The sequence below is a fragment of the Culex pipiens genome, chromosome 1 (assembly GCF_016801865.2).
Source record: "Culex pipiens pallens isolate TS chromosome 1, TS_CPP_V2, whole genome shotgun sequence".
NCBI lineage: Eukaryota > Metazoa > Arthropoda > Insecta > Diptera > Culicidae > Culex > Culex pipiens.
The window spans coordinates 103,842,909-103,856,912 of NC_068937.1; the positions used below are offsets into that span (position 1 = coordinate 103,842,909).

The following is a 14,004-nucleotide window of genomic DNA, read 5'->3' on the forward strand; positions in this document are numbered from 1 at the left end:
CCATCGGATTTTTTGCTGTGTTGGAAATTTATTTCAAGTTTTATTTTTTATATTTTTTTTATATCTTTTTTTCACCTGAATGATTCAACAATTAACAAGTATGCTGAATGATTGAGAAATCCTAGAAGAGTCAATACAAGATATCACGAGTTGGAAAACATACACAGCAAAAAATTTCTGTGTAAAATCGCATGCAAAATCATGCACATCACCTTTGTGAGAAAAAAGCATGTAATATTGTATGAGAAAACCTGTATGAGAAAGCATGTACCGAAGAAAAAAAATTAGGTCTGCTCACCCCAAAATTAACATCGATCCGGCGAGAGTCATACTCAGCCCTAACCCGCTCGGCTATCTCGCCGCTGTTAAAGTGGTTGTATCAATGCCAATGTAACAGTAGGGGTTCCGTACGCCGTACACTGTGTTAACTGCATACGATGTATGGGGAACCTATACCTACATCGGTGAAGATCCAGCTTTTAATATAGCGGCGAGATAGCCGAGTGGGTTGGGGCGCGGACTTGTTAATCTAAATATGACTCTCGTAGGATTGATGTTAATTTTTTGGGGTGAGCAGACCTGATTTTTTTTTCTTCGGTACATGCTTTTTGTGTACACGTTTTCTCATACAATATTACATGCTTTTTCTCACAAAGGTGATGTGCATGCTTTTGCATGCGATTTTACCATGGGATTTTTTGCTGTGTACTCTTCAAGTAAAAAAAGTAAAATAAAAAATCTTTTTTTACGAAAACTCTTGATCATTAACTGGGTCATTCCATCTGAAGCGGAACAGCACTTGAAAATTACCCTCTCCGATCCTGCTCAAATTTGGCAGGGCTGTTGATACTATCAAAACATGCAAGAATCCCGAATTTCATCCAAATCGGACCACCCCCTCCATTTTTGTACCTCCCCAAAAAATCGACTTTTTGGCGATTTTTGAGCAAACCTCCTAGTTTCAAACGACGATAACTCAGGAACCACAAATCTTAGAGGGTCGGTATAAGACTTAATTTTGAAGGAAATTGGACGTAGAATCCATTTCCGTGATCAAAATTTTAATTAACTTATTTTTTCTACCTGTATTGCGCAATTGAAAACTTTGAATGGCCGTATCTCAAAACACCCCAACTTATTTTTTTTATTTGACCTCACCATCGTGTTCCCCGACCAATTTTACATAAGAATCACTTATCGACAGAAATGAATATGTTTCGTTCCAGAGATATCGAATTTTAAAGTTTTGTGTTTTCGAGATTACCTACATCAGCTTCATTCGCCGCATCTGCTAGAAGTACATAGGCGGACATATTAATAACTGCTACCTGTTCATTTATTGAAATAATATTTCGTCATAAACAATCTTTATCAAATTGGGCAAAAATTAACTGTATAACACTGCTGCTAAAAAAAAATAATGAAGTGAATTTCTGTGCTAACCCACAGGATAGAGCAATAACGACACATAGTAAAGGGCAGAATTGGATTCCGACGGAGCGAGCAGGAAAATGCAATTAATCTTGTTAGTAACACTGAACAATAAGTGCACGATACATTATTGAGTAAAAAATATGAATTAAAATGAATAAAATTTGTTGACACTTTGTACTCTAGTGAATGACGATCACAAGTAGTAGGAAAAGGATTTATGGAAAGTATAAAACTGAAAAATGTAAGAAAATCACAAACTTTGATCTGCTGCAAAGCGGCTAATTCCCCAAATTTAGTTGCGATGATTTCGACACCGTCCGAACAACAGTGTTTTTTTTCTTCTATCATTCTTGGATTCTTTTTTAATTAAATGTACCTTGACCAAAATCATCTTTTGATCAATCTTTTAAACCATAAATCAGATTTGCCAAATTATGGTAAAGTGTCAATAATAAACTATAATAATAATAATAATAAAGCAGGTTTTGGGGTTTTTGCTGAATGGCACTATTTTGCAACCGCCCATGATAAAGGCCTCGGAGGTACTCTTAAACGGTTAGCAACACGTAAAAAACGGTGCATTCATAATAACCCAATAAATATTCCTTCCACAAAAATAGATTGATCAAGGTAGGGGAACAGCATCTAATTCCAGCGTTTCTCTAATGTTGCCATATCAGCGCTTTGGCATTCAATTACAGCTGATTTTCAACTGAAATCGAGTGATAAATAGCTCAATAAGAAGTGAACAAGCAAGTTTCAATCAAAAGTTTTGAAAAATTTGTTGTTTAAATAGTGAAAATGAGCAAATTGGACAAAACTAGGAGCGAGGACTTAACCTGCCAAACATACGAGAATTTCCCCTATTAGCCATTTGAATAAATATTTGCGTAAAATTATAAAAATTTAGATTAAATTAATCATCTCCCAGAACACCAGGTAGTAGTTATTGATCAGCCCGCCTATGTACTTCTAGCAGATGCGGCGAATGAAGCTGATGTAGGTAATCTCGAAAACACAAAACTTTAAAATTCGATATCTCTGGAACGAAACATATTCATTTCTGTCGATAAGTGATTCTTATGTAAAATTGGCCGGGGAACACGATGGTGAGGTCAAATAAAAAAAATAAGTTGGGGTGTTTTGAGATACGGCCGTTTAAAGTTTTCAATTGCGCAATACAGGTAGAAAAAATAAATTAATCAACATTTTGATCACGGAAATGGATTCTACGTTCAATTTTCTTCAAAATTGAGTCTAAGACCGACCTTCTAAGATTTGTGGTTCCTGAGCTATCGCTGTTTGAAACTAGGAGGTTTGATCAAAAATCGCCAACAAGTCGATTTTTTGGGGAGGTACAAAAATGGAGGGGGTGGTCCGATTTGGATGAAATTCGGGATTATTGCATGTTTTGATAGTATCAACAGCTCTGCCAAATTTGAGCAGGATCGGAGAGGGTAATTTTCAAATTTGCACTTTTTCGTGCACAGTTGAGATGGAATGACCCAACTATAATTTTGCTGAAGAAACCAAATCTTTCAGAGAAAATCTTTTTTAAGATACACATTTTCGAATATTCACTTGCCCATTTTTTATGCTGTATGAAAAATCTTATTATTCTAAACGGCTTCTTTCATCACATTTTGTTTCAAACTAAAAAAAAAAAACAAATGAAAAACTCGAAAAAAGTATGCGCAAAGCATCAATTTTCCATTGAGCAATCAACCTGTCCAAAAAGTACAAATTTCACCCAGCTTTTCAAACGGTCGGTATGATACTCAAATCCTGCACCAAACACTTCAATATTAATTTTGCTGATTGATGGCCAGCTCCAAGGCAACGCCCACTGCAGCAGTGTTTCAATAAACGGACAGTAGGGTGCCCAAAACATAGAGGAAAACTGAATCTGATTCGAAATCTGTTCCCTGAGGAATGTTTTTGCCTCTGGGTAAAATATGAGCAAATTCGATTTATTGGGTTTATTTTTTTTTTCTGGACATCCTAACGGACAGGCTACAGGAAGTCAGAACCCCCTGGGCATTACATCCAGCTGTCAGAATAAATAGCGATCTAAGTGTTTTTTTTTGCGCTTTCAATCCTTTACTTTACGGTTCGACCGTTCATGTTTCTATCATTTTTGCTGCGACCTGAATGGATTCTGTGGGATTTAGGGGAGATTTGAGTTAATTGATCTACTTGTTACAAATTTTACATAACTTTGGACTATGTGCCCCATTATTCAACCACACAAAAAGCAGACTAGTTCGATACAATCATTTTCAGATGATTGCCTGTATTGCGGAAGAAGGAAGTAATACCAGAATGGTCGTTTTTTTCCTGGCGTTTTCAGACCAATTCTGTCCCCAATCTATATCGATACATTGATTCAACATTATCTCAAATCGGCTTTTGAAGCGAGGCAACGTTGCGACCATATTGCAGCCTGAAGGGACTGCTTTTTTTTTCTCGCAACGAACGTGACGGGTTCTGACTTTTGGCATTTGAAATTTTCGATGGAGTTTCTTTTTTTTTGTAAAAAAGTTGGAAATAAATTGTATTATTTATGGGTGAAACAACATACCAACTCAATAATATTTGCAGAGAAAGTGCACTCGAATATGAAAATTTCCTCCCTCGATGGGTTAGTACGGCAACGGATCAACATATGAAAATAATTTTGTGCATCTCATTTGGAAATCCATTACTGGTTCAAGCGGATTGTGGAATGAAATACAGTTCAAATAATATTGATTTCAGCTTTTAAAGAAGTGAATTTTTTTTTTCGAGCTTCATCTAGATAAAAATATTTCAACGATGTTAGGGGAAATATACCCATTCCCATCATTCTAAGCGGTGGTGTCTAAATGATGCTCGATAATCCGGTGTGTTCCTTGAGATTTACTAAAAACCAAGAACACCTAGCAGTAGAGCAGCCATTTGTGAACATTTCTGCTTAATTTGACTTTTACCAAAAGATATTCGTATTTCTTTTACAAGCATTTTTGAAAAATATTTTCAAGGTCTATTCTCGTCGGACGAGAATCCACTGGAGCCAGCGCAATTCTATTATAGGCCTACATTTTTTGGGGCTGCCAATTCATGTAATTTGAAACAAACATGTACACACATGGTGCACATCAACCAGGGCTGTTGCACTGAGATTTTAGATACATACATTTTAGTATTTTCAGAGCCGTACCTTCGGTCCACACAGAAAAAAAAAAGATGGTAATATTCATCAGGAAATGGTGACAGATTTTGTGGCAAAAAAAATGATTAATTTTACCCCAGAAAATGATGAATTTTCATCAGTTTTTTGATGAATATTCATCAGGATCACATTTTTACACATTTTTTATGTAATATTGCTTAAAAAAAGAGGTAATATTCAACCTATCAAATTTTCAACATTCCAAAATTCAACTTTTTTTTCTGTATACGGCGCCCTTGGCGAAGCATCAATTTGGCGCCCCTTCCAAATTTATGAGCATTTTGATAAATTGATGTTAATGTTCAATCATTGCTTCAATGAGCTTTGATTTTATAATTGCGATTGGAGCCTTACATATGATAGTTTAAAAAAAAACACCGTTTTTTGTGTTTTAGTTTTCAAATTAATATGAGACAGGTTGAATTGAAAATTTACTGTAGAAATATTGATCATCGGACTGTTACTTTGAATTTTCCCGCACTTTGTTGTTGTTTATTATCTTTTCATTCGAAGCAAAGTTTACTGAATATTTTGCTAGATTTCTTAAAATCCATATTGATAGCAGCATTTTGCTATTCTTTATTTTTGTGGAATCATGCACAGAACCGGAATATTTACACAGCAAAAAAAAGTTTATTTTTTGAATGTTGGAAATTTGGTTGGTTGAATATTACCTCTTTTTAAGTAATATTACATAAAAAATGTGTAAAAATGTGAACCTGATGAATATTCACCAGAAACTGATGAAAATTCAATATTTTCTGATGTGAGAATACACTTTTTTTTGCCACAAAATCTGTCACCATTTCCTGATGAATATTACCATCATTTTTTTCTGTGTAGCTGATTTTTTAGCGGATTCCATTTCAGTGTAGTTAGAGAAAAATGCTTCGGCAGCAGCACAATTATTGTTTAAAATCATTTAAAAATAATTCAAAATTTTGCGAATTTATGCTGTTTTAATGTTAGTCATAAAAGCTTCGTATTTGGTTAAAAATATGAAGTAACAAACTTTCTTTTGATTCGTACAGCCCTGTTTTATTTGCCTTTTTTTTGGTAAATATCCCTTTTCAACCGGTTTTTCTAGACAATTAAAAGCTTTGTACAAAATTAATTTTCAAGATAATTAAAAGCTTTTGTACAAAGTCAATGAATTCTAATTATTTTTAAACCTTGACAAAATATTGTGTTTGTTTTAAATTGAAACTAAATTTTCAGAAGAAGAAATGTCCGCATAACCTCTTATAACCACTGTGTTTCAGCTTTTAAGAAGTTTAAACAGTTCTTAACTGTGTAAATTTTGGCGAAATAACTCATGAGTAGCCTGAAACATTAAATGCATAAAAAGATTGATGCAGACATTTATTAACACCTGCAATATAAAACAAAAACGATGATTTTCAGAGCAGCTTGTGAGCGCTGAAAAACGAACATTTAATTTTGAAAAATTGAATTATTTGTAAAGTAAAATTCGTTTTCATTTTTAAACGATGCAATTTCAAAACTCAAACTCTTTTCGAAAAAGTTAGTAGAAGTTTCTGAAAGTATCTCAAAGGTCATTTTTGAAACTCGCGTTTTATCTTCATTTGTCAAAATGTCAAATTTCAATCCAAAAGTATATGATTCAATGATGAAATTAATCAAAATTTGATTTTACGTAACTTTTTCCATACGATTTGCCGATTCTCCGGAATCGGTTCCAGAGTGGCCAAAGTGTCAATTAGTTAGCATATAAACCTTCCTTGGGCTTATACGAACCCAATGCAGAAAAAAGCGCACCGATACGTTGTTCCGTATTGAACTGATTCGCGTTCGAACAAAACCGTCGAAATTTTTTATACATATAGATAGATAAGAAGAAGAAATATGATCATAAATTATTATTTCGACAATTTGGCTATTCTGAGGGGTGATTGACATACACAGCCAAAAGCACATGATAATAACACAATTTTCGATTCTGGAGATAGGTTTGACTTAAACATAATTCTCCTGAATGTCACACTTGGAAAATTGTGGGCTGGACCTGCACCACCTGCTGCCAAAATCCTAAAGCGATGTTTTTACCCATACATTTTAGCGATTTACTCCATATAATCTTCAACGATAAAAAGCGACCCCTTAACCTTAACCGATTTGGCTCAAAATTGGCACAGTTACTTATCATTGCCTAAAGAATCGAGCCAGGGGGTATCTCTTCAGATTTACCCAAAATTTTAAATTTTTCTTGTCGCCCTACTGTGCACCCATAAACTAACAAAAAGTAGCGTTTCCTGGCATCACTGGCTCACTCTTACACGCGCTAGGTAAGAGAGTAGGTAAAACCGGGACCCGTGGTGTAGGGGTAAGCGTGGTTGCCTCTCACCCAGTCGGCCTGGGTTCGATCCCTGAAGGTCCCGGCGGCATTTTTCGAGACGAGATTTATCTGATCACGCCTTCCTTCGGACGGGGAAGTAAATGTTGGCCCCGGTCTAATCTAGAGGTTAGGTCGTTAGCTCAGCCCAGGTGTAGGAGTCGTCTCCCTGGGTCCTGTCTCGGTGGAGTCGCTGGTGGACTCACAATCCAAAGGTCGACAGTTCGAATCCTGGGGTGGATGGAAGCTTAGGTTTAAAAAGGGGTTTGCAATTGCCCCAACAATCAAACCCTTCGGACTCCTAGTTTTGAGTAGGAATCTCGCAATCAAGAACGCTAAGGCAATGCTGTAAAGTGCTAAAGATAGGTAATTGACCTAGTATATTTCTCCTACTCTGTAAAATGCTCCAATTATATTTTTGTTCAAAGAGTGGAACGATTCAACAGTTTTAAACACGTTTACATAAACTGGGATTTCGACCCTTGAATTTACCGTTTGCTAGCCGATGTACCTAGCTTAGATGGAAGGAAAAGTTGTGCTACATAAGGCCAGTATGTTCGGGACCAAAAACTGTTTATTCACAACCAACTACTTGTACGGGTAAAGTTGTGATCCCATAAGGTAAAAGCAATAAAATGGGAAGTGGTTCGTCACAAAGCTCAGGCTTTGAATCGAGATTTCAATATTAATTAAAGCACACACATTTGAGTGCCAGAGGTTCAACTTTTTAGCACTTGTATCGAAAAGTTATACTTTTTGACGTGTTTTGGTTTTAAACAGAGGAAACAAACTTTTCACTGAAATATCCTTTTCAAAAGTGTTTGTCGGAAATGCAAATAATTTAAAATGCATCAAAATGATTTTTTTTTTCAGTTGTTGTTTGAATGATTTTGATAAATTTCTAAGCGCCCGACTCAGTATGAAATTACGAGCTAACCTGGTTGGCTCGAGCTCGGTCCAATTTTTTTCATGGAAAGCATGAAGTTATTTGCACGACGCTAGTGGATGTATCTAATAATGTTTAGAAGATATTTAAATAGGAAATTTCCTATTTCTTAGAAGTTTTTTTCAGAGTGTTGATTTTGAGCAACACAGTTTGGGTTCTTCGATGTTAACCAGAAGTTAAATTATACATCGCCATTATCACACATCGTAATCAACAGTTGTATGTTTATCGCCCAACCTTTCCTAAACCGTAACACGTGTAAACTAACCTTTTTTAGCTAGTAATTACAAACAACACAAAAGAAGTTCAACCAGGAGACCACGTGAGTACAGCACATTCATCAGAGCTGGATAATGGCGAAAGATTAACTTGTGGGTCGACAGTTTTTCCCCCAAAGCCACCCAACAAAGCCTAACCATGGGTGGCATTTGGCACTCGCATTATCGGAGCTGATCCGAACGGAAATGGCAAGAATTGCCACTTTTAGTCACCGACGAGGCCCAACCAACCTGCTAATGTTGATGAACACGCAACACGTGTCGTGGTTGAAGTGGTGAGATTCGGTGTTAGAAAGTTGTGCCATTTGATCAAAGTTAGGTGCATTAACCCTAGCCGGTGCTCAGTGTGAGTCAATTACCACGACCTCTGGCAATTGGCGGCGACGGCCGGGGTCTCTAATCCGCACGTTGTGGCCACAAATCTGCGTTTCGTTTTGTACAAAGGTGGTGCCTTCGTGAAGTGAGCCGATAACAAGTCATGTTGTGCTGAAGTTCAAAAAACATTACCTTGACCCTGTACTGGTTATTTTCCAGATCTAAACATGCACTCTACGAGGGTGGAGAGTTTGAAGGGAAGAGGGATCCGTTAAAGAATCAAAATGCAAACGCTTGGACGACCTGTTGACGGATCAACACGAGCATGCTAAGCAACTTACCGCTTCGCCACAGTCCAGATCCAGCAGAAACACGGCGCACCGTTCGCACTTGAGCAGCTCCCGGGCCTCGGTCATGATCTTCGTCACCAGACACTCCAGGTTGTTCTGCTCGGCGAAGATGTTCCGCGCCAGGTTCAGCAGAATCTGGTTCCGCCGATACTCCAGGACGGACATTTCAAACAGTTGAGCATTTTGGATCCCGATCCCGCAGAAGGTCAGATACCGGCGGAAGATCTCCGTGTCCCGTTCCGTAAACTCCGGGGAACCTGCCAAATCAAATCATTGAACTCTTCAAGCCGAAAAAAAACCTCCCCCAAATCCCCATCCTTACCGTTAGTTTTGTTGATAATCTGCGCCACGCCAATCACCTGGCCCTCGTAATTACAGATCGGCATCGACAGGATGATGTTCGTCTTGTAGCCGGTCTTTTGGTCCACCTCGCTGTTGAACCGCGGATCCTGGTAAGCCTCCTTGATGTTGATGGTTTCGTTCGTCTGGGCCACCGTGCCGGCGATGCCCACCCCGAACGGGATGATGAGCTCGTCCTGTTTGGCGCGCCGGACGGCCTCGTCGAGAGCTGGTGGGGCGGAGAAGAGAGCGAACAAAAAAAGAAGAAGGTATGAAGATTATGAGCGGTTCAGGATCAGGTGTGAAAAGCAGTTCAATTTGAGTAGGACTAAGAAAGGTGGATGTGATTAACGGTAATGTGTGTTGGTTAATACTTTAATAACCAAAGTACGAAACTAAACAGAGTTTAGTTATCAATCGAAAGGTAGTTAAAGGGCTAACTTGTACAAACAATTCAAGGATTGGAAACATTTTTATATATGTTCAGGAAACTTGTCAAATGATGTCAAAATCAAACCATCCACATTAACGACCCCCGGGTCTTTTGTGGTTTTACTTCTTCATCCGATGGAAGGTTGGAGCAGATGGGAATCGAACCCAGAAACATCCGCTTACAAAGCGGACAGCGTAACCATTCGGCCACGCACTGCCACATCTGTCAAATGATGTGTTTTATGTGTCAACGAAGTTAACTTTATAGCTGTCGGCTACCATTGCTAGTACCAACCACTAATGTCTTCCTTTTTATCTACAAGGACTTCGCCGCCCTGGGCTCCTAAGTGTATGGAAGTATGGCACGGAGCGACGGCGCCGAATACCCATATTTATACAAAGAATTTTAGAGCGCCCGCCGCGGGATTCGAACCAGTAGCCTCTGGATTGTGAGTCCAGTGCGCGGTCCGATTGATCCACACGGGCGTTTTATGTGTCAATTACTCATTACAATGTGCAAAATAAGACAAAATAACAACTTTGTAGAAGGTTGCAAATCACTAAAAGTTTTAAAAGTTTAGTTTATCCCTCTACAACCCAACCCCGCCTCTAGACGGGCTTCGATTTTAAAAATCGCCAAAAATCAATTTTTCAACCAATTTTTGATCTTTAAAAAGCACTGGAAAGAAGAACTCTTAAAATTTTAGAAAATTAGGGGTCAATTTAGGCTGTGTTTTTCACTAACATTTTCAATATTTTCAGTAAAAAGAAGTATACAGTAATTTTTGTAGTGTCCCAGACTATGCCTCTACGCATTTTTTTGCAATTTAAATGATGATGGTGCGATTCTATAGCAGAAAATGTGAAAAACATGCAAAAAATTGAAAAAGTGACTGTAAAAACATGAAAAAATTAGATAGGCGAAATGTAATTATATTAGGTGGTAGAGTAGGCCAAATACTACCAAAAACAAACATAAACTAAACAAGATAAATGCAAATTAAAATACTACAAATGAAACAAGAAAAACATAAAACAAGAAAAGTAAAGTTTTTCGTAGAGCAAAAAATGCTCAAAATGACCTCCTGAACACGGGAAAAATAAATATTTTCGAAAAAAAAAATTGGGCAGTAGAGGGTTATACTGAATTTTATAATATGTGGGAATGATTCAGAAGTTAAAATCATAAAACCGTATTAAAATATAATTTCACTAAGAAAAAAACAATCCTTTGTACTCTGATTTAGCTGATGCAATCGAGATTTTAGCAGGATTAATATTGCTAATAGTATTATTGCTTTTTATGAACATATCTAGAGTTTTTTTTTGAATAGGTCCTATAAACCTATGAAAAACAATAGTTTATAGGTCCTTTAAAAAAAACTCTAGATATATAATATTTCCTTAACCAATGATTACACAGTTTTATGGATACAAAACATGTTTTTGTTATCAATAATGAGCTACAAATTACTGTGGCAAGCTTCAGGAGCAGGGTTGTTAAAATATCAAAATATCAGCTCTCAGCAACTACAATTATCCCGCCTGAATTTTCATGCCTCAAATACAACTGCTCTTCTCTCTCTATTGAAACTCTCAGCGCCGAACATAGCCGAACACGTTTTCGTGTTTACACACTCGCGATTGACATTTTCGTTTTCTCTCTCATTCCCGCTTCCACGATCATCCTCTCGCAACAGCGTTTAACCACAAAAGCCGCCACAAACCATTTTCGCAAACGTAGTTTAACGAGACGTCATGCGTGGTCGGCTCCTAATCGCCATCTCGCGTTCTCTCATAGCAGTTTTCGGAGAGATTGAGAGACTCAGCGGTGAGAGCGCATAGTCGAGGAAAAGGAAAGGAATGATAGAGAGAGAATGGCATCGCTGGGTATCACGAGACACAAGAAGAGATCTCACAAGCTATAGTGACGGCCGTTATACTCTCGGATGTTTTTGGTGCAGAGATATTCAATTGATAGCTTTTCTATCACTCATTTGCAACACTGTTCAGGCGGAATACTTTTCATGAGTGATCAAAAAATCACGTTATTTAACAAGTTTCGCAAAAAGTTATTTAAAAAATTCCAATAAACAATGCAGGAATTTTGAATCTAACACCTAGAAAAATGATTTCTCAGCAGTTTCTCGATGAAGCATTTTGCTCTTTGAAGCATTTTAGGATCAAGCGTGAGACACGGAGAAATTGTAAAAGTTTTTTTTTTCCGTAAAATCGCGATTACTCGTGATGATACATGCAAACCTCTTATGGTTATAAATCAACATTTTTGTAATTGTCTGCTCTACAACTCATTAGAACATTGTTACACTCTAAAAAAAACCTTGCAAAGTCAGAAAAAACAAGAATTTTTGTCCTAAATGAAAAAATGACCCTTCTAGGTTAATGTAGATTCGAAAAAAACATTAAATTTCCCTTAAAATGACATGTTCCAAAAAAAATTACAGTCGGGCATCAAAAATTGTCAGAGTCTGTAAAAAATTCAGTGTTTTTTTTTTCGACGAAAAATACGTTTTTCGGAATTTTGAATAAGCCATCAAATCGGACGTCAGATTCTACATAAAATTCCATTGACACCAAATTTCTATCTCACCACCTTTTCAGGCTGCAAATTATTGAAAAACATGTCTTTTTTTGCATGTTCAAAAATAATTTAACGGGGTCGTACCGCCCCTCCGTCACTAGATATTAAAAAACGGACCTCGGATTCGTGATCAGGGACGAAAGTTACCCCTTAGGACAAAGTTTCACGCAAATCGAAGAGAGTTCGGGGCAACTGCTGTGCGAGTTGGCGGAGAATGACTCACATCCAAAGGGTCATTCTTATGAAAAATTTGCTGAACACTTTTGAAAAAATACATTTCAGAGCAAACGATTGAGTTTAGGGGTTAGAACTTTGAAAAACTGGTCAAAAATGGTCAAAATCATCACCTTAAAAAAACTTTTTCGTAAAATTCTGATAACTCGTGAAGAACACATGCAAAAATATAAAAATAAATTGTTTTATCTTCTCTACAACTTTGTAAAAATTGTTACAATCTTAAAAGTAACCCTTGCAAAGTTACAAAAAACACGTCATGAAAATTTGTAGTTCTAAATGAAAAAAACCTTATTTAACCCACCTTTAGGTGGTTGGTGCCTTCCTCTCATTTATAGAGTGATTCCAACCCCCCTTAAGTGTCCACATAGTTTATGGATCGCCCCTAACGTGATCGCAGTACCTAAGAGGTCCTTATAAAAGGGTAATTCTCCGCCAACTCACACAGCAGACCCGACCCCTCTTCGATTTGCGTGAAACTTTGTCCTAAGGGGTAACTTTTGTCCCTGATCACGAATCCGAGGTCCGTTTTTTGATATCTCGTGACGGAGGGGCGGTACGACCCCTTCCATTTTTGAACATGCGAAAAAAGAGGTGTTTTTCAATAATTTGCAGCCTGAAACGGTGATGAGATAGAAATTTGGTGTCAAAGGGACTTTTATGTAAAATTAGACGCCCGATTTGATGGCATACTCAGAATTACGAAAAAACGTATTTTTCATCGAAAAAAACACTAAAAAAGTTTTAAAAATTCTCCCATTTTCCGCTACTCGCCTGTAAATTTTTTTGGAACATGTCATTTTATGGGAAATTTAATGTACTTTTCGAATCTACATTGACCCAGAAGGGTCATTTTTTCATTTAGAACAAAATTTTTCATTTTAAAATTTCGTGTCTTTTCTAACTTTGCAGGGTTATTTTTTAGAGTGTAACAATGTTCTTCAAAGTTGTAGAGCAGACAATTACAAAAATTTTGATATATAGACATAAGGGGTTTGCTCATAAACATCACGAGTTATCGCGATTTTACGAAAAAATGTTTTCCCGATTTCGTGTGAGTTGGTAGAGAATTACCCAAAAATAAGTGATGAATAAAAAAACAGACTGCCTACAGACTTTGTCAAGATTGTACATACACCGCCGTGGGGAAATAGATTGAGGTTATGTTAATTCAGACCATTTTTTAAACTGCTTGTAATTTTAGATAGGTAAATCAGATCTTGAAAATTTTTAATCTACAAGAAAGGTAATTTCAGAACCTTTCTCAAAATATATAATACGGCAGGTTTTCATGCAAAAACCACCCTATTTTGCAAATTAGGAAATTTATATGCAGCATAAATAAATAAGCACATTAGAGTAGGTCATTTTTTTTTCAAAATCAACTTCATACTAACAATTTGTTGTTTAAGAAACTGCTAAATTTATTGAAACAGGTTGTATTGCTCAGCAGGCTGGAAATAATTCATATCGCATGGAATGTTCCCTAATTAAAGCATGAACATTTTAA

General features: G+C 36.9%; 1 protein-coding gene across 1 annotated transcript in view; it reads right to left on the reverse strand.

The window, feature by feature from the left end:
- LOC120425982 (cGMP-specific 3',5'-cyclic phosphodiesterase-like) overlaps positions 1-14,004 on the reverse strand; it is a 101,541-nt gene that overhangs the window by 68,521 nt on the left and 19,016 nt on the right. The window contains exons 5-7 of the mRNA XM_039590636.1: positions 9,210-9,455; positions 8,879-9,144; positions 8,730-8,771 (exon numbers count right to left, since the gene is read on the reverse strand). Of these exons, the coding sequence (XP_039446570.1) occupies positions 8,730-8,771; positions 8,879-9,144; positions 9,210-9,455 (554 nt within the window). The remainder of the gene's footprint in view (positions 1-8,729; positions 8,772-8,878; positions 9,145-9,209; positions 9,456-14,004) is intronic.